We start from the raw sequence: 20,522 nt of genomic DNA on the forward strand, positions 1-20,522 counted from the left end.
AGGCGTCTGCAAGTTGCAGCCCAGATGGAGGGAGGCAGCGCTTGCACCCCCACCCACCCTCCCAGCCCACGTCCTTGCACCGATGCAGATGAGGTTCACCAAATGAAAATAATGCAGCCTTTGCGAAAGATGGGAGCGGGTTGCGGCCTTCGAGGAAGGCTCCGCAGCGATCTGACCGAGAGCAGCTTGAACTGATCAAGTGTCTTGGATTGGGGGGGGGGGGGGGGGTCAGTTGTGTGGAAGCCAGCAAAATAGTCCAGACAAAAAGCAGTGAGGAAGGAAATTAGGGATAGTCTGCGAAGGAGAAGGGATTAGAAAAAAAAAATGTGTCAGAAAACTGAGGTGAGGTTGATGGAAATGGAAGGGAAAACATTTTTTAAGCAGAGTAAATGGACCGAATAGCCTGATTGTTTGTTTTGTATTCGAATTATTTCATTCCAAGTTCTTTCTCCAGGCATTTCGAAGGTTGTTTTCGAATCCAGAAGGCGAGGTAATGCATCGCGTCGAAATCTGAGAGCCATTCAGTTCATCAGAATCTGAACATCATCGGCCTCTGGATGTGGAGTGGGAAACGCCTGCCTCCAAGAAAAGAGTTTGAACATCAGTTTCACTGCAAAAGCACCAAGACACACGGACTTGAGGAATAATATTCCACTGAACTGACTTTGGAAAGAGCAGTAACAAGTTACTCAGCCTGAAAATTAATTGCGCCATCCACAACACGGAGAGACCGCCCATGTATTTAGTCTGTGGAGATCAGTTTAAATCAATCGTTGATCCTGGAAGGAATCAAGGACACTGACACCATGGAAAAACCATGGAAGTGTGGAGATTGTGGGAAGGGATTCCGTTACCCTTCAGGATTGGAAACTCATCAACGCAGTCACACTGGGGAGAGGCCGTTCAGCTGCTCTGTGTGTGGGAAAGGATTCACTCAGTCATCCAGCCTCTATACACACCAGCACGTTCACACTGGGGAGAAGCCATTCACCTGCTCTGTGTGTGGGCAGGGGTTTAATGCTTTATCAACCCTCCGGACCCACGAGCAAGTTCACTCTGATGAGAGACCATTTAAATGTTCTGACTGTGAGAAGAGTTTTAAAAGCAGAAAGGATATATTGATACATCAACGCAGTCACACTGGGGAGAGACCGTTCATCTGTAAAGTGTGTGGGAAAGGGTTCACTCAGTCATCCCACCTCTTGACACACCAACTTGTTCACACTGATGAGAGACCTTTTAAATGTTCTGATTGTTTGAAGAGCTTTAAAAGTAAAAAGGATTTACTGAACCACCAACGTGCTTTGACTGGGGAGAGACCGTTCATCTGCTCAGTTTGTGGGAAGGGATTCACTAGTTCATCCTACCTTCTGACACATCAATTTGTTCACACTGATGAGAGACCTTTTGGATGTCCTGACTGTGAGAAGAAATTTAAATGCAGAAAGCATTTGCTCAAACACCAGTACACTCACACTGGAGAGAGGCCATTCTCCTGCTCTATCTGTGGGAAAGGATTCACTCGATTATCCCACCTGCTGAGACACCATCGAGTTCACACAGGGGAGAGGCCATTCTCGTGTGCTGACTGCAAACAGGAGTTTGTTGATTCATCCGACCTTCTGATCCACCAGCGAGTTCACAGCGGGGAGAGACCATACACCTGCTCGCTGTGTGGCAAGCGATTCACTCAGTCATCCCATCTCACGACACACCAACTTGTTCATACTGAAGAGAGACCCTTTCAATGTTCTGACTGCGAGAAGAGGTTCAAAAGTAAACAGAATCTGCTGAAACATAAACAAATTCACACTGGAGATGGACCGTTCATCTGCTCCGTGTGTGGGAAAGGATTCGCTCAATCTCACAACCTCCTGAGACACCAGCAACTTCACTTGCGAGAGCAGCAATTGGATTCTGCTGTTATTGCTGATGTTAACTGCATCCAGGAGTGAACTTTGTCTGGCTTCAGATTTCCAGTGATGTTCCACAGTTTTGTGGAATATATCAAAGCTTTAGACTTCAAAGTAGTGGTCCTGATGAAGAAATTTGTAGATATCACAGAAGTTGTCCGTGTGGTGGCCAATGAGGACTAAAGCTACAGACTGCATAATATCAATGGACAACTCCAACAGACCGAGGGCAAACAGGGCAAAGAAAATGCTCAAAGATTGGTCAGATACTGAGAAGTGTAGAAGAAGAGTGAGACCTTGGAGTGATGCCCACAAGTCCCTGAAGGTGGCTGGACAGGTAGTTACAGAGGTCAGTAAGGCATTTGGTTCACCCTAGAATATAAGAGCATGGAGATTATGCTGGAACTTCATAAAGCACTAGTTATAGCACAGTTGGAGTACTGAAGGCAGTTCTTGTCCTCACATTAATCAACTAGAAATTGAGATTAGATTAATTATCATATAACTGAAGTTAATTTATTAATGTATTTACAGTCAGTTTGAATGCGAATAAAGATAAGACTAACCTACAAGCTTATAACAGGAAAAATTTCTGAACTTTATTAGCAAATTAAAATTTGCAGTATTTCAATAATAATAGTTAAGGAAAAACTTTGCTTACCTTCCAATAAAATAAGGTGACTTCTGCATAATGGAAGAATTTGATTAGTGAGTAGCTGATGAACCTTTCTTTATTTTAATCTGAAGTTTATTTAGAATTAGTTAAGAAGTAAACACATGGTAAGGAATCCCAGTCTCATGGACTGCACGCCAAGTTCCATGTGGGAAAACAAGGACAATTAGAGTGACAGCACAGAAACAGGCCCTTTGGCCCGACTCATTCACGCGGCCCAGATTTGCTAAAATCAATGTGTCCCATTTTCCTGTGTTTGGCTAATATCTCGCTGTAACTTTCCTAGCCATGTACTTGTCCAAATGTCTTTTAAATGTTATAATTGTACCCACCTCTACCACTATCTCGGGCTGCTCGTTCCATATACACACCAACCTCGAGATGATAAAGTTGCTCCTCAATAAACTATTCAATCTTTCCCATTTCCCCTCTCATCTTAAACCCACAACCTCTTGTTCTGGACTCCTCTACACTGGCAAAAAAAATTCGCCTATTCACCTTATCTATGTTAATAATGATTTTATAAACCTCTAAGATCTCCCCCCACCCCCCCGCCTCAGTCTGCACACTCCAGAGAAATAGGTCCCAACCAATCAAGCCCCTCCCCTGCCTAATAACTCAAACCTTCCAGACTTGGAAAAATCCTAGTAAATCTTTTTGCACCCCTTCCCGTTGAAAAACATCCATCTTCTGCCAAGGTGACTAGAAATGTATGTAGTATTTCAAATGTGGCCTCACTAATATCTTGTACAGCTGTAACATGATGTCCCAACACCTGTACTCAGTGCTGTGACCAGTGAAGCCAAGTATGTCAAGTACCTTCTTCATCACTGTCTCTCTGCGATGCCAGGGACACAATGCTTGTGATTGAGAAGAACATTCATTTGACTCAAGCTTAAGCATTGCACTGAGTTCTGGTCCCCACATTCCAGGATATATGTCATCACACCAGAGACCATATAGAGGAGATTAATGAGATGTTTTCAGGATTGGAGAATTTTAGCTGAAACGAAAAATTGGTCAGGCTGGGGTTGTTTTCTGTGGAACAGGAGACAGAAGTGAGATTTAATTGAAATGATAAGATTATGAGGAGTCCATATAGAGTAGACAGGAAGGAGCTATTCATTAACAGGAAGGTCAGTAATTGGAGGCTTTAGATTCAACGTAATTCACAGAAGTGGGGGTGGGGTTGGGGTTGGGGTTGGGGGCAGGTCATTTCACCTAGAGATAGTGGGGAGTTGGAACTCACCAAGTGACAGGTTGGTAAAGGCACAAATCTTCATCACATTAGAAAGAAACATGAAAGGATATGCTTGAAATGCAGAATGGACAGGGTTATGGATTAAAATCTGCCAAATAGGGTCAGCCTGGATAGTTCTATATAAACCACACAAACACCGTAGGTCAAGTGGCCTTGATATGTGCTGTAATGTTTGAATTTTTAAAATTCCGACCATTGAAGGTTGTTTCTGCTGATGTTAATGACCTGTTATATTGAACTGGTGTTTAATATTCTGGAGAAATGTTAATTAAATCAGCTTTGTTTCAAACACGTTGCTGTGGATTGTTGTGTTTCTGCCCCGAGTTTTCAATACCACCCGGAGCTCAGAAAGGACAGTCTTGGGGGAAGATCGTATGGCAGCAACAGACGTCAGCCTGGACACATCTTTCAGGTCACACTGAGGGGGACAAATGGCACTTTTGGTCTTTCTTGTCTCGCTTCTCCAACAGCAAAGCCTTGGTGTGGGTTAATCCTGCGGTAGTGTAAGACATGTGTCCCAACCACTGTCTTCCATGGCACAGAGCTCCTAGACGTGGAACAGAACCTCATTTACAACTGGGTTTAGGGTCAGCGGACGAACAGTGAGTGCTGGAAATGTGGTTTAAATCAGAGATTAGTGTAAAGCTGTGATCTGTTCCTGACTGGAAGTGAACCTGCAGGTTTGTTTCCCGTACATTGCTAAAAATAAAACACTGTTTTGCAATCCAAGCTGAGCTAGGAATTATCCTTCATCAAGAGTATGACCAGTTGGGGAAGTTGGCAAAATATTAACTTTCATTTTTAAATAACCACATATAATACACCCATTGACTGGTCAGGAGGGTGTGCAATAGGGGTTAGTGTTAGTGCTGGGAAGTGTTCCTTTTGAAGTAGTCTGACCTGAAACTGTCTACATTTAATTTATCACTTTCTAACGACATGGGACCTATCCCCATCTGTGTTCTTTTCAGTGTTGCAGGATTTGATTTCTCTTTTTTTCTTAAATCTCTGTGAAGTCGTGTTCTTGTTGTAACACTGAAATCCTAAGGGTTTGAATTCTTTAAAAAACTCTATCCCCATTGAGTACAGGAGTATTTGACTGGCTTTCAGTACTTATGGTATCAGTAAACGAGGACCTTGCAAGGTGTTTCTGAAAAATGTGCTGGAGAAACTCAGCAGGTCTGCCAGCACCGTGGCAAAACAGATAGTGTTTCAATTCCAATTATTCCTCTGCACAGAGGCTTCCAGATCTGCTGAATTTCTTCAACAGTTTTACTTATTATTGCAGCACACAGATGGACAGTCTCTATCCAGTGTGAATATGTGCATGTTGTGATCATTTAAAAACCAAGTCCTCCAGCTACAAAAGTATTACTACTATTTTAACTGCCAAAGACAAATGTTCATTCTTTGGTGTTAACAAGAGAAAACCTCCTTCAACTGAACTTGTTCGTGAATTCGCTGGTGACTCACCAGGGATGACTAAGTGAATACATTACTTTCCCACAGTCAGAGCAGGTGAAAAGTTTCTCTCCATTGTGAACTCGGTGTTACCAGGTTGGATGCCTGACTGAATCCCTTTCCACACACTGAGCGGTTGAACGGTTTCTCTCCACTGGTGTCTCAGCAGATCAGTTGTGAGAGTGAAATCCATTCCACACATGGAGCAAGTGAACGGTTTCTCACCAGTATGAACTCACTGGTGTCTTTGCAGGGAGGATGGCTGAATGAATCCCTTCCCTGACTGGGAGCAGCTGAACAGTTTCTCCCGAGTGTGAACTTGCTGATGCATCCGAAGTGTGGATGACGAAATGACTCCCTTCCCGCACAGAGATCAAATGAATGGTCTCTCTCCAGTGTCAACAGGTTGGATGATGGTGTGAATCTCTTTCCCCCAGTCAGAGCAGGTGAATGCCTTCTCCCCAGTGTGACTGTGTTGGTGCGTTAGCTGGGATGGGTAAAAAAAAACCCCTTCACACAATTCCCATATTTCCACTGTCACTCTCCTGTGTATCTGCAATGGTGTTTGGACATTGTGAGATAAATGCTGGCAGACTCTGGCGCACACACAGTGGGTGTGACGTACTTTTTCCTTCCATGTTCAAAATCCTTTCGATTAACAGAATGCCTGTCAGACCTGGATGCTTACTCATACGAATCTGCTAGTTGCAAATTAACCTTTTGAACAGCAAACGAAAGGTTGTGAGAGAGGAGCGAGAAGAACATACACAGGTTGTGAAGTTGAGAGAAACTGATCTGATCCTTTGTGGAGACAATACTTGGGGAAAAACATGACTAAGTAAGCTCTTGGACTATTATTAAAAGCCAACGTTGAAGTAAGTGAATGTTTGCACAAATCCACAAAAGGAGAGTCAAAAGTGTGGTGCTGGAAAAGCACAGCAGATCAGGCAGCATCCGAGGAGCAGGAGAATCGACATATCAGGCATAAGCCCTTCAGGAATGTGGAAGGGGAGGGATGGGAATTGGGAGATAAATAGGAGGATGGGGGTTGGGGTGGGCTTGAAGGAAGCTGGAAAGGCGATAAGTAGGTGCAGGTGGGGTTTGATGGTGATGGGTCAGAGGGGAGGGTGGAGTGGATAGGTGGGAAGGAAGATGGGCAGGTTGGACAGTTCAAGGGGGCGGTGCCGAGTTTGAGGTTTGGAACTGGGATGAGGTGGGGGAGGGGAAGCAGAGCTGGGAGATTTAGTCATGAAGGTTTTCTCCCTCCACCCTTTGAACCCTCGAGTCCTAAGAACAAATGCAGAAGCAAAATGCTGGAAATCTGACAGAAAAAAGATGCAAATACCCAACAGGTCTGGCAGCTTCTGAAAGCATGATTGCAGTCAATGCCATCATAAACTGATTTTTAAAAAAATTTGTATTTAGGATATCTAAATATTCTGTTCACACCTCATCCAGATACACCTCGATGCCTCTACATCTCCATTACTACTCTTTCATTTTGCCAAATGAAAACTTTTTGTCAGTTAATTCAGCACTGACAGGGCAGTCAGTTAAATCTGGGTGCTGTGGCACGTTAGAAATGAGCATACTGGACAAAATGAGGAGCCAGTTGAAGAAACGTAGATTCATTCGGGAAAGCAAAAACAGGATCGTTCACAGAAAATCATGGTGAACTATATCTCGAAGTTTCAAGGAGAGTTGATGATATTTCAGTTGATCGGATGAACATGGACAGGCAAAGGTATTCGATAAAAGCTCCTGACTGACCCAGTGAGCAAAACCTAGATGTAAAGGAATAAAAGGGACGACAATAACATTGATATGAAACTGGCTGAGTGACAGAAAATAGAGGCATCATTCATAGTTGTCTTTGAACTGGAGGTAGTTTTTTTAGTGGAGTTAGTTTGAGGCTTGATGTCTGCAACACACACTCCTTAGAATATCAGGACCAAGAAACAGGAAACTTGGCAGCAGGAAGAACAGGCTCAACTCCAGTTCGACCAACTGAAATTGGGTTAGAGTGCACGTTTTAACATCTCAGCAGATTTCAAGTTTGCGTGTGTGCACAAACATTTAAGAACTTTAAGGTTACTCAGGGTTCAGAGTAAAATAAGTCAGGTACAGTGTCAGGGACTGTAGCTCAGCAAAGAATAATAAAAAACGCGAGGTACAGAGACAGGGACCTGTAGCTTGGCGTGAGGTACAGAATCAGGCACCTGTAGCTCAGCAAGGATCCAGAGATTGGCAAGGGAAATGCAGGAGATATCAAAATGACAAGCAGCCCCACAGATGGTCCCCATGGCCTGGAGGAATGAGTGGTAGGGCAGAGGAAGGGCCCCAGAACAAGGGACGGGTCAGCTTTGTAAGTGGCCAGATCGGTCACGGTGCTCGCTGGGAGCTGACACTCCGGAGGAAGTTATAGCACTGCTCTGCCCTGAGAAGGGCCAGAGAGACCAGTGCCTGTTAACATGGTTAACCCAGGATCTGGAAACCCAGGCTGCAGATCCACCTTCCTGCATCATGAGTGGTCAATTTTGGCACCAGGAATGGGTCCTTTTAAACCGAAATAGAACGTGGAGAGTGATATTGGCGGCAATATTCGTGGCATTGACAGGGAAATTCCAAATAATTGTATGGACAGGACTTCTTATGTAAATAGGGGGCCAACGGTATATAGGATGTTCACATGCAGTAATACAATTCCTGATGAAGGGCTTATGCCTGAAATGTTGATTCTCCTGCTTCTTGGATGCTGCCTAACCTGCTGTGCTTTTCCAGCATGACACACTTGACTCTGATTTCCAGCATCTGCTGTCCTCACTTTCTCCCTGTTTACATGCAGGACCCAAATTGGAGGTCTTGATGGGGTGGGGAGCCCAGATAAACTACCTGCAAATATGGGGCCGCAAGGTGTGGAATTAGCAACTGTCCCTTTTATTTCTTTACATCTAGGTTTTGCTCACTGGGTCATTCTGGAGCTTTTATCAAATACCTTTGCCTTTGTGGAAGAACAACCAGAGATTTCCAGGAAGAGATGGTATATTCAAAGTAGCTTACGGTGGCAAAAACATTCTAGAGAAAGTTAAAGCACACTGAAAAACACGGAAATAAAAGTGCAGATATAATAACCAGGGAAGGACTGCTCACAGAGGGACAGGACAGAGACATTTCGATCATAGAATCCCCAGTGTGGGAACAGGCTATTCAGTCCAACATATTCACACTGACCCTTCGAAGAGCATCCCACCCAGACCCAACCCTCGACCCCGTTCCTGTATTCCCCATGGATACTGCACCGAAGCGACAGATCCCTGAATATGATGAGCAATTTAGCCAATCTGCCTAACTTCCACATCTTTAGATGGTGGGAGGAAAGCCTAGGTTACACAATGGAAACCCATGTGGACATGCGGAGAATGTGCAAACTCCACACAGACAGTCGCCTGAGGTTTGAATCGAACCTGGGTCCCTGGCACTGTGAGATAGCAGTGATAACCACTGAACCAGCGTGCCACCCCCAAAGGTTGAGCCTGTTGACCCCAAGGAAGACTTCGGGGCCAGGATTGTGGCACCGCGTAGATTGGGGAAGGCAGTATAAACTCAGAAGGTTCTGTGGGACAAACACGTGCACCTTGTGGACTATAAACTAGGGGGCACAGTGATGCTGACAGTGTTCTGAACTACATCTCTCCTTTCCCCACAGTGTGCTGGGCTCGATTTGATTCTTGAGAAATTGAGTCCTTCACTTTGCAAATTACAGCTGGGAATAGTCAAAAAAAGCTGGCATCGTATAAATCAGCTCAAATTTCTCAAGGGGCAGGTAGCCCATATATTGTCACTCAGCCCAGGTACAAACTGATGTCCCTTGAGCAGGAGACTCAGGCTGAAGGCAACCTGAGAATCGAACCAGTGAACAGACCTCCTTCTCTGACTATCAGGACATCCTACACACTCGATCAGAGTTCTTCCCCCCTACCTGAACAGAGGAAGAAAGAGAGAGAGAGACACCCCCCTCTTAATATTTAGATTAGATTAGATTACTTACAGTGTGGAAACAGGCCCTTCGGCCCAACAAGTCCACACCGACCCTCTGAAGAGCAACCCACCCAGACCCATTCCCCTACATTTTACCCTTTCACCCATTAGCATGGCCAATTCACCTAACCTGCACAATTTTGGACTGTGGGAGGAAACCGGAGCACCCGGAGGAAACCCATTCAGACACGGGGAGCATGTGCAAACTCTACACAGATGGTTGCCTGAGGCAGGAATTGAACCCGGGTCTTTGGCGCTGTGAGACAGCAGTGCGAACTACTGTGCTCAAGAGATTGAGAAATAAAAGGGAGGAGCACTGCTGTCAAACTAACCCACTCCATTCTCATCTTGCTACTGATCCAGATGGGAGCATGAGAGCTGTGACGTGACAGCACTGATGTGTATTTTAAAATGAGATGAGTGGTGGTGTTCAGATTCTAAAATTTAATGGGGTTTTAAACTTTAAACTTTTCTGCTCATTAATATGACAAAGGGTCTCGGAAACTAAACCGTGATACTCACAGAAACTACACTTGATTGTTTTTTAAGATGGCCTGCCTCACGGAAACGTACAAGCAACCAGACTGACTGCAGTTCGTATGTTCTTCTCCACCTCTATAGTTATCGGTGGATGTGTAGCTGTTGCATTGCGTGTTCACATGGGAAGCCGAGGGACCTGGGGGAATCTGAGATTTGATCCATCCAATGCTGCAGGATGCGAGGGCAGGATTCTGTGGGTTCACCAGCAAAAATGGTCACGTTCAGTTGTGATAACCAACTTACTGTATACAGGAAATCCAATGGAAGATTCCCCTTTTGTTGTATGTGTAGAGGTCTTACAGAGGATTGGTGAGGCTGTACTAAAAGCAGGTGCGCCAAAATAGGCTGCTCAGCCCACAGCCAAGAGAAGGGTTTAGAAACACTGCATTGGTGTCCAGGGAAGCCAAAACTGGTTGTGTCTTTAGAAAATGTGAAGTTAAAAAAGAACTGACCAAAAACAGCAGTGAGGACACCCACCATGAATTTTTTATTGATTTGTCTGTAAAATACTTCCGTCTTCAATTTCATGCTCCTTCATAATTTCATTTCACAATAGACACGCCACAATCAAGAATGTGCAAAATAGCGAGAATTTTCAGAGAGGATTAACCAGCACTTTTTCATTGGAGACGTTCATCAGTACAGCCTTTCAGAGTTATAGATTTGCTGCCAAAGGTCCATTTAGAATTTATGAAAAGTTCACAATTTTACTGTGAACAGGTTTCTGAGATTTTTTGAATCAATCCTCTTGGGAAATAAGGCAGGCCAGCACAGCAATTGACTGAGGTATCAGTGGGGGAGTACTTCGGGGCCAGCAACCATTATTCTATTAGTTTGGAAATATTGATGGAAAAGGAGAGACCAGATCTAAGAGTTAAAGTTCTAAATTGGACAAAGGCCAACTTTGACTGTATTAGGCCAGAAATTCCAAAAGGTGATTGGGGGTGGATAGTCGCAGGTAAAAGAACGGCTGGAAAAGGGAAAGCATTCAGAAATGAGATAATGAGAGTCCAGAGACAATGATTCTGTTATTGTGAAAGGCGAGTCTGGTAGGTGAAAGGAATGTTGGATGGCTACAGAAATTGACGTTTTGGTCAGGTTTACACAGCAGATATTGAGTGAATCCTTAGAAGTGTATGAAGACAGTAGGAATATACTTAACAGGGAAATCAGGAAGACAAAAAATGGGACATGAGATAGCTTTGGCAAATAGGGTTAAGGAGAACTCAAAGGGACTTTATAAATATGTTAAGGACAAAACGGTAATTGAGGAGAGAATAGAGCCAATTAAAGATCAGCAAGGCAGCCTATTTGTGGAACTGCAGGAAATAAAGGAGATGCTTAACAAGTATTTTCCATCAGTGTTTACTGTGGAGAAGGACACGGAAGATATAGAATGTGGAGAAATAGATGGTGACATTGTGAAAAATGTCCATATTAATAGAGGAGGAGGTGCTGGATGCCTTAAAACACATAAAGGAGGATATATCCCTAGGACCTGATCCTAGAACTCTGTGGAAGCCATGGAAATGATTGCTGGGCTCCTCACTGAGATATCTGTATCATCAATAGTCACAAAATGAGGATGCTGGAAGACTGGAGGTTGACTAGTGTAGTGCCACTAATTAAGGAACAATGGACCAGTGAGCATGACATCAGTGGTGGGTAAGTTTTGGAAGGAATCCTGAGGGACAGGAATTTCATGTGTTTGGAAAGGCAAGGACTTATTAGGGATAGTAAACATGGCTTTGTGCATGGGAAATCATGTCTCACAAACTTGATTCTATGGGGGGACTCTTAAATACTGAAGAGGATTCATGAGGGCAGAATGATGGATGTAATTGAAATGGACTTCAGTATGGCATCTGACAAGGTTCCCCATGGGAGAATGGTTAGCAAGGTTAGATCACATGGAATACAGGGAGAACGAGACATGTGGATACAGAGCTGGCTTGAAGGTAGAAGAGAGAGGGTGACGGTCGAGGGTTGTTTTTCAGACTGGAGGCCTGTGACCAGTGGTGTGCCACAAGGATCAGTGCTGAGTCCACTGCTTTTTGTCATTTATATAAATGATTGAATGTGAACATAGGAGGTACAGTTAGTAAGTTTGCAGATGACACCAAAATTGGAGGTGACAGAATACAAAGGAATCTTGATCAGATGGGCCAATGGGCTGACGAGTGGCAGATGGGAGTTTAATTTAGGTGAATATGAGGTGCTGCATTTTGGAAAGGCAAATAAGGCAGGATTTATACACTTAATGATGTGGTCCTGGGAATGTTGCTGAATGAGGAGACCTTGGATTGCAGATTCATAGTTCCTGAAAGTAGAGTCGCAGGTGGATAGGATAGTGAAGAAGGCATTTGGTGTGCTTTCCTTTATTAGAGTATTGAGTATAAGATTTGGGAGGTCACGTTGCAGCTGTACAGGACATTGGTTAGGCCACTTTTGGAGTACTGTTTGCAATTCTGGTCTCCATCCTATCGGAAGGATGTTGTGAAACTTGAAAGGGCTCAGAAAAGATGTACAAGGATGTTGCCAGGTTTGGAGGGTTTGAACTACAGGAAGATGCTGAATAGGCTGGGGGCGCTTTCCCTGGATTGTCGGAGGCTGAGGGATGACTTGAAAGAGATTTATAAAATCACAAGAGACATGGATAGGATAGACACGATATTTTCCCTGGGGTGGGGGAAGGCCAGGATTAGAGGGCATTGGTTTAGGTGAGAGGGGAACAATTTGTAAGGGATTTAAGGGGCAACTCTTTCATGCAGAGGGTAGTGCATATGTGGAATGAGCTGCTAGAGGAAGTGGTGGAGGCGGGTACAATTACAATATTTAAAAGGCATCTGAATGAGCATATGATTAGGGAGGATGTGGGCTAAGTGCTGGCAAATGAGACTAGATTAATTTAGGTTATCCAGAATGTTAAACTCCAGCCAGTTACAGGTCTGCTCATGTCAGCAGAAACAAACTAAGTGCTTTCACAGGATGAATCCTGCCTGTTGTTAATGTGGACAATAGCAGCAGAATCAGAACCCTGCCTTCACTTATGAACGCACTGACATTTCCGCAGGTATCACAACTGAGGCATCCGTTCCTTCACATGGAACACGGGAACAGTTCCTTGCCAGTTTGAACGTGGGGATTCTGAACAAAGTGGCACTGCACCCAAAACATTGACTCTGTGCTCTTCCTCCCCAGATGCTGCCCTACCAGCTGAGTCTCTCCAGTAATTCCTGTTTTTGATTTGGATAACTGTCTGAAATGCTTCCAAAAGGAAGAGCCGCCGAACTGTGTTTCTCCTTAGTGTGAACTCAGTGGTATGACAGGAGAACAAACAACTGAGTGAACCCCTTCCCACAACCAAGTCGGGTGAATGGTCTTGTCTACTCTGTGAACCCCTTGGTGTCCAATCAGGTCGAATGTTTGAGTGAATCCTTTCCCACACACGGTCTCCCCCTGTGCGAAGTCATTGGGGTGCAGCGTGGCTGGATGAATTGTTGAATTCCTTTCCCACTGTAAATGCAGTTGCAGGGCCTCTGCTCGGTGCGAACTGTCTGCTGTGACATCCGGGGGAGATGTCTGAGGAGATCTCTTCCCACATACAGAATAGATAAATTGATTACCCCCAACGGGACCACATCAGTAACTTCCCAGCCAAGACGAAGATGTTAACCCTTTACCACAGTGCTCACATTTCCACATTTTGTTCATGGTGCCCGTGTTTCTGTCTCTCTCCAGGTTGGACAATCAGATGAAGCCCTGATCCGACGTGTAACACAAACACTGTGTCTCCCCACTGTGAATGATGTAGTAATTTTTAAAAACTGATTACACAGTCACTGCTGCCCCAGTATCCTCTTAGATTGTGTGCCTGTTGCTGATTCTCACTGATTATTTGATTTGCTCTCCCGCAGACAAAATAAACACTCCTCCTTCAACTTTTCAAGATCAATGGTATTCAAGTCCTGATGGATCAAGTCGCTCTGTTGACGAGTGACATGAGGTTTGATTTGAGATTCTGAACAGGGAACCCTCCCCTTCTGGTATCCTGTAAAGGAGTTTACTCAAGTCCACAGTGACAGTCGAGGGTAGGTATTCAGAAAGATAATTTCAGTTTTTAATAAAAGGATTTTCCTCGGTGTAAATCCTAGTCCCAAACAGCTTCCCTTACAGGCAAGGAGTTACAGAAAGTTCATGAGACTTTGCAGCTGAGTCTCTGTGCGAGTGACTAACACAGCATTTTCAGTGCAGGACAAGTCTCTGAAAGCATACTGTATTTTTGGCCTTGTTTTCAGTTGGGACTGATTTTCAACTTGCTGTCCGACTGGTGTACAAATAAATTTCTTTCGTATCTGCAGGGGACAGCAAGGATAGGAAACTGGGAAAAAAAAAATCAAATCAAGTGGACGATTACGTGTCACTTTCTTCCACTTCGTTCTTAACCTGAAAAATGTTGGGTGTGGTGTGTCAGATTCCACAATACAGGACTAAATGACAAAATCATAGTGGAGAGCTTGGCTGTACAAAGCACTTGTAATCCCCTCTGCAAGCTATACTTTTGTGAATGTGTTGGCTTCATGTTAAAAATGTCCTGAAGCAAGTGAAGCAAAAATATGAGAATCCAAATTCCGCAGTCCCTCTTTTCGCATTATTTCATGGTGTAAGGGAATCACTGGCTGGGCCAGCATTTATTGTCTGTTCCTCTTTGAGAAGATGTTGGTGAACTCTCTTCTTGAGTTGCTGTAGTCCGTGGGGCACTGGGGTTCACTTATGAATTCGCTCGTGTGACATTAGGTTGACGGACTGAGTGAATCCCTTCCCACACACAGAGCAGGTGAACGGTCTCTCCCCAGAGTGAACTCGCTGGTGCACAATGAGGGTGGATTTCCTCCTGAAATTCTTCCCGCAGGTAATGCAGCTGAAAGGCTTTTCTCCAGTGTGAACGCGCTGGTGTGTCGACAGATTGATCTTCTGAGCAAACCCCTTGCCACATTCGGAGCAGGTGAAAGGTTTTTCTCCAGTGTGAACCCGCTGGTGTATGAGCAAGCTGGCTGATCGAGTGAATCCCTGCCCACATTCAGAGCAGGTGAACGGTTTCTCTCCACTATGAATTCTCTGGTGTGTCAACACATGGGCTCTCTGGGCAAATCCCTTGCCACACAAGGGGCACGTGAACGGCTTTTCTCCAGTGTGAACCCGCTGGTGGATGAGCAGTTTGGATGACTGCGTGAATCCTTTCCCGCACAGGGAGCAAGTGAATGGCCTCTCCCTGGTGTGAGTGAATTGGTGTACAATGAGAACAGAAGAGTGTCTGAACCTCTTACCACAGGAGGTGCAGCTGAATGGCTTCTGCTCAGTATGAATTCGCTGGTGTGATCGAAGGCCAGATGAACGAGTAAATCTCTTCCCACACACAGAGCAGATGAACGGCTTCTCCCCAGTGTGAACTCGCTGGTGCTTATTCACTTCAGAAGAAGATCTGAACCTTTTTGAACAGCAGCTGCAGCTGAATGGCCTCTCCTCGGTATGAATTCGCTGGTGTGCCACCAATTTGTTTGACTCAATAAATCCTTTGCCACACATGGAGCAGTTGAATGGCTTCTCCCCAGTGTGAATGCGTTGATGGATTTCCAGCCGGGAGGGGTACTTGAATGCCTTCCCGCAGTCCTCACATTTCCACAAATTCTCCATGGTGTGGATGTATTTGTACCTCTTCAGCTGAAGGATTAGTTAGAAGATTGTCCAAACATGTACAGTCTCTCCCTGCTCGAATGGTGATCTCTTAACTGTGTGAATGATTGGAGTTCCTTTCACTGTCTGTATGCTGGCAACACTCACTTATGACGCGCCTGCCTTGGTGCTTTTCCAGTCGCACTGATGTTTGTAGTCTTTTCTCCAAAAGACAGAACAAAAGTTTCTCCTTACATACTCAAAGGCTGGCGATATTCAGATCCTGGTGAACTGATGACTCTGTTGAACCTTGACAGGACATTTTCAAATCTGTGCAATTGCTTCCCCTGGAAAACGAGATGACAAAAGCCAGTGAAGATTAGAACATCAAAAAAGACAGTTCCAGTTTCTATGGAGTGGTTTTTCCTCTCTTTTTTTTGTCTAGTGGTTGTGGGTGAATACTCTCTGCCCATCTTCTAGCATTTCCTTCCTTACCAGAGGTCAGACCCTCATTGAAACAAGGGCAAGACTTACACAATTAAAGATAGTGTTGTAGAACAGGGAGACACAGGGGTTCTGATTCACAACCCTTTGAAGTTTGCGTCACATATCGACAGGGTAGTTAAGAAGGCATTCAGTACACTTGCCTTCACTGGTCACACCTCTGGACACAGGAGTTGGGACATCATATTGAGGCTGTACAGGATGTTTAGAGCTTAAACATGTGTTGCTGGAAAAGCGCAGCAGGTCAGGCAGCATCAAAGGAGAAGGAGAATCGAAGTTTCGGGCATAAGCCGTTGGATTATATGCAGTTTTGGTAATCCTACTGTCAGAAGAATATTATGAAATTGGAGAGGGTTCAGAAAAGATTTACCAGGATGTTATGGAGTTTAGATTAGACTACTTAAGAGTGTGGAAACAGGCCCTTCGGCCCAACAAGTCCACACCGACCCGCCGAAGCGCAACCCACCAGACCCATTCCCTTAGATTTACCCATTGACCTAACACTGGCAATTTAGCATGGCCAATTCACCTAACCTGCACATTTTTGGACTGTGGGAGGAAACCGGAGCACCCGGAGGAAACCCACGCAGACACGGGGAGAATGTGCAAACTCCACACAGTCAGTCACCAGAGGCGAGAATTTAACCCGTGTCTCTGGCGCTGTGAGGCAGCAGTGCTAACCACTGTGCCACCATGCCACCCATGAGTGTGGAGGGTTTGATTTATAAAAGTAGGCTGAGACCTTTTTCACTGGAATTAGGCGTTTTAGGGGTGGCCTTATAGATGTTTAGAAAATCCTGAAGGGCATGGATAAGGTTAATAGCAAGGGTCTTTACCAGAGGAGTTCAAAACCAGGGGGCACAATTCTGAGGTGAGAGGAGGAAGTTTTAAAAAGGGGAATGAGGGCAACAAGTTTGAAAGAGTCATTCATGTGTGGAATTAAATGCCAGAGGATCTGGTGGAAGCAGGTACAGTTACAACTTTTAAAAGGTATTCAGTTAAGTGCATGAATAGGGACCAAAGGCAGGCAGGCAGGTGGAACCAGTTTAATTTGGGAACACCGTCGGTGATTAGATTAGATTACAGTGTAGAAACAGGGCCTTCGGCCCAACAAGTCCACACCGACCCGCCGAAGCGAAACCCACCCATACCCCTACACTTACCCCTTACCTAACACTACGGGCAACTTAGCATGGCCAATTCACCTGACCCTGCACATCTTTGGACTGTGGGAGGAAACCGGAGCACCTGGAGGAAACCCACGCAGACACGGGGAGAATGTGCAAACTCCACACAGTCAGTCGCCTGAGGCGGGAATTGAACCCGGGTCTCTGGCGCTGTGAGGCAGCAGTGCTAACCACTGTGCCACCGTGCCGCCCATCAAATGCTGGACAATCTGTCTGGGTTAATTTACAACATCTTGAGGTCACAGGCGAGTTGGACTGAAGGCCCTGTTTCCGTAACATTATCACTCAATCATTTTCCCCCCACCCCACCCCCCCAAAGTGGAATTATTGTTTATTCTTCTTCCACCCACATCCCCACTTGTGAACCTTCCTCCTCAAACTGGGGCCTATTGCGTTTACTGCTTGCAAATCATCAGAAAAAAAAAATGTAAAAAGTCATCAGAGTACTGCAAAATTTGGATAGAAATTGTGAATAAACGTACATTCCTCTGTGCTCTTCCAGCACCACTAATCCAGAACATTTCTCTGGGTTTGAATTCACTATGGGCAGATCTGCTTTCCCCAGCCACCTGTGACGTAATGCTACGCATGCGCCCTGATGCACTTTTCCCACAATAAAGATGGCCGCCCTCAATCGGGCACTGCCCCGCTTTAGGCCTGCCGCCATTTTCTGGTCGGCCTCAAACCATAGCCTCAGGCGTCCCGTTCCGAGCGGGAGGATTTCCCAGCGTTTAACAAAGCTGTTGAATCCGTTCTCACTCTTGTCGCTCTCGACTTATTCTCACCTTTGAACGACTCGGCTCTCCCACAAGCCCAGACCTGAGTTAGAACGACGTTGCCGCTTGCGCACGGGGACACCGACGTGGCGGACGGTCACGTGCCCAGCCGTCCGTTCACTCCGATTGGCTGGAGGACCTGCGGCTTCCACGCGGTCCTCCAGGCCCGCCCCCTGCTCCCATTGGTTGGGTGTTGCCTTCAATGACGTGGGCAAGCCTGCATTGTCCTGGGGTGGACACAGTTGAAGTCCACCCAACACCAGGCTTACAGTCCAACAGGTGTATTTGGAAGCATTAGCTTTCTGAGCGCTGCTCCTTCATCAAGTAGCCAGTGAAATAGGATCATAGGACACAGCAAGCCATCACAGTGTCATGCAATTAAAACGATATATTTAACAAACCTGGATTGTTGTTAAGTTCTTAAATCTTATAAAATGGTTTGCAGGTTTTGGTTCATTAGTATGTAAATCCCAGAACTTCATTTAAGTCACATTCTCAGGTTCAATTCTCGCCTCAGGCGACTCTCTGTGTGGAGTTTGCACATTCTCCCCGTGTCTGCGTGGGTTTCCTCTGGGTGCTCCGGTTTCCTTCCACATTCCAAAAATGTGCAGGTTAGGTGAATTGGCCGTGCTAAATTGCCCGTAGTGGGTGAATGGGTAAATGTAGGGGAATGGGTCTGGGTGGGTTGCGCTTCGGTGGGTCGGTGTGGACTTGTTTGGCCGAAGGGCCTGTTTCCACACTAAGTAATCTAATCATAACAAAGTAACTCAAGTCAACCAAGCAGGTGCCATGAGGATGGGTGAAAGGACAGCGCAAAACAATCACCAGACAGGGGTGTGCCCTCCCAGTCGCGGAATATGTCAGCGGGTCAAGGACATTCGCCCTCGGATCTTCAGGTGGCCATCCTCCAGGGTGGACCTGCGGACAGGCAACAATGCAAAGTGGCCAAACAGGGTTTGATAACCAAGGTAACCCATGACGATGGCCTCAACCAGGACGGCATGGTGGCTCAGTGGTTAGCACTGCTGTCTCACAGCATCAGGGTCCCAGGTTCGATTCCAGCCTCGGCAACTGCCTGTGTGGAGTTTGCACATTCTCCCATTGTCTGCATGGGTTTGCTCCGGTTTCCTCCCACAGTCCAAAGATGTGCAGGTCAGGTGAATTGGCCATTTTAAATTGCCCATAGTGTTAGGTACATTAGTCAGAGGGGAAATGGGTTTGGATGGGTTGCTCTTCAGAGGATCGGTGTGGACTGGTTGGGCTGAAGGGCCTGTTTCCACACTGTAGGGAATCTAAGGACCTTGGTTTCATGTCACACTCCAGGTGAACCCACGACATTGTACACTATCTCTCTTACACATACACACTCCCTCATGCAGACCCTTTGTCATATACATGCTCTCTCACACAGACACATACACCCACCAACCTTCTCACAGGCTTATAACCCATCACATTTGCACACACTTTACCAAACTTGCACACACGTAAACACACACCCTCTCATGTGCACTCGCATTCAAATGCTCACATGCACACATTCATATTTTCTCTCTCTGTCTCTCCTGTATGCACACACACATATAAGTCTATGGGGTGAATTTGTATTTGCAGAATTATATTTAAACATGCATTCTATTTTGTTCAAACAATGCACAACCTATGGGCAGTCAATGCAGACAGTCAATCTGTAAAGTATTTGGTAAATTCCACTTTGGAAATAGAACCAGTCTGACTCAATATTGGGATACAGACAGACCCTGACCTCACACCTTTAGTGCATTGTCTGAACTGATGTCACCTTATTTTATGAAACCTTAACTTATCTTGAGAATGTGACTTAAAAGAATTTTAGGGATTTACATATTAATGAACAAAAACCTGGAACCCATTCTAAAATATGAAAGATTTAACAACAATCTAGGTTTGTTAAATATACCATTTTATTTGCATGTCACTAATTTTTCACTATAAATTCTTTGTCTTTTGCTCCTGCTTCACAACCAACTGAAGAAGGATCAGTGCTCCGAAAGCTAGTATTTCTAAGTAAACCTGTTTAACTATAACCCGATGTTGTGTGATTTTTTTTAACTTTGTCATCTTCAATCCCATGATGGTCTGAGCATGTGCAGTCTATGGTGAGACGGAGGGAGCTAGAGTTGCAAATCAAACTGGGAACTTGATTCCCTGCCCAAACCCCACTCTGTGGTTTATGCTTCACTTGATATCTCTCAGACAGAAATGAGGAATTTGGTCTCTCAAAGGGCAGTGATTGTGTGAAGTGCATTCCTGCAAAGTTTGTCAGGATGAGGTGGTTCAATGTGACCATCATAAATAGGAACAGGGTGATGCTGTTCAGCCCATTGAGCATGCTCCCCTGTTCAATAGGATCATGACTGATCAGATATTCCTCATGTCCACTTTCCTGCCCTGTCCCTGCAACCTTTGATTCCCGACTGATCAAGAGTCCATCCATCTCAGCCATAAAGTACACAA

The 20,522-nt window shown here is 45.2% G+C and overlaps 2 protein-coding genes across 2 annotated transcripts in view; one reads left to right on the forward strand and one right to left on the reverse strand.

Moving 5' to 3' along the window:
* LOC122543700 (zinc finger protein 585B-like) overlaps nucleotides 1-20,522 on the forward strand; it is a 59,988-nt gene that overhangs the window by 25,223 nt on the left and 14,243 nt on the right. The window contains exons 5-6 of the mRNA XM_043682489.1: nucleotides 747-1,951; nucleotides 8,264-8,348. Coding sequence (XP_043538424.1) covers nucleotides 747-1,951; nucleotides 8,264-8,348 — 1,290 coding nt within the window. The remainder of the gene's footprint in view (nucleotides 1-746; nucleotides 1,952-8,263; nucleotides 8,349-20,522) is intronic.
* On the reverse strand, nucleotides 12,728-18,358 carry LOC122543600 (zinc finger protein 229-like). The gene is made up of 2 exons (XM_043682429.1): nucleotides 18,036-18,358; nucleotides 12,728-15,906 (listed from the first exon to the last, which is right to left on the reverse strand). The coding sequence occupies exon 2, from the start codon at nucleotides 15,578-15,580 to the stop codon at nucleotides 14,654-14,656; it is 927 nt and encodes a 308-aa protein (XP_043538364.1). The 5' UTR covers nucleotides 15,581-15,906; nucleotides 18,036-18,358; the 3' UTR covers nucleotides 12,728-14,653.

The sequence above is a fragment of the Chiloscyllium plagiosum genome, chromosome 44 (assembly GCF_004010195.1).
Source record: "Chiloscyllium plagiosum isolate BGI_BamShark_2017 chromosome 44, ASM401019v2, whole genome shotgun sequence".
NCBI classification, from domain to species: Eukaryota; Metazoa; Chordata; class Chondrichthyes; order Orectolobiformes; family Hemiscylliidae; genus Chiloscyllium; species Chiloscyllium plagiosum.

Coding starts and splice junctions, on each gene's coding strand:
- LOC122543600 (XM_043682429.1), bottom strand. CDS start 15,580: ATGGAGAATTTGTGGAAATGTGAGGACTGCGGGAAGGCATTCAAGTAC.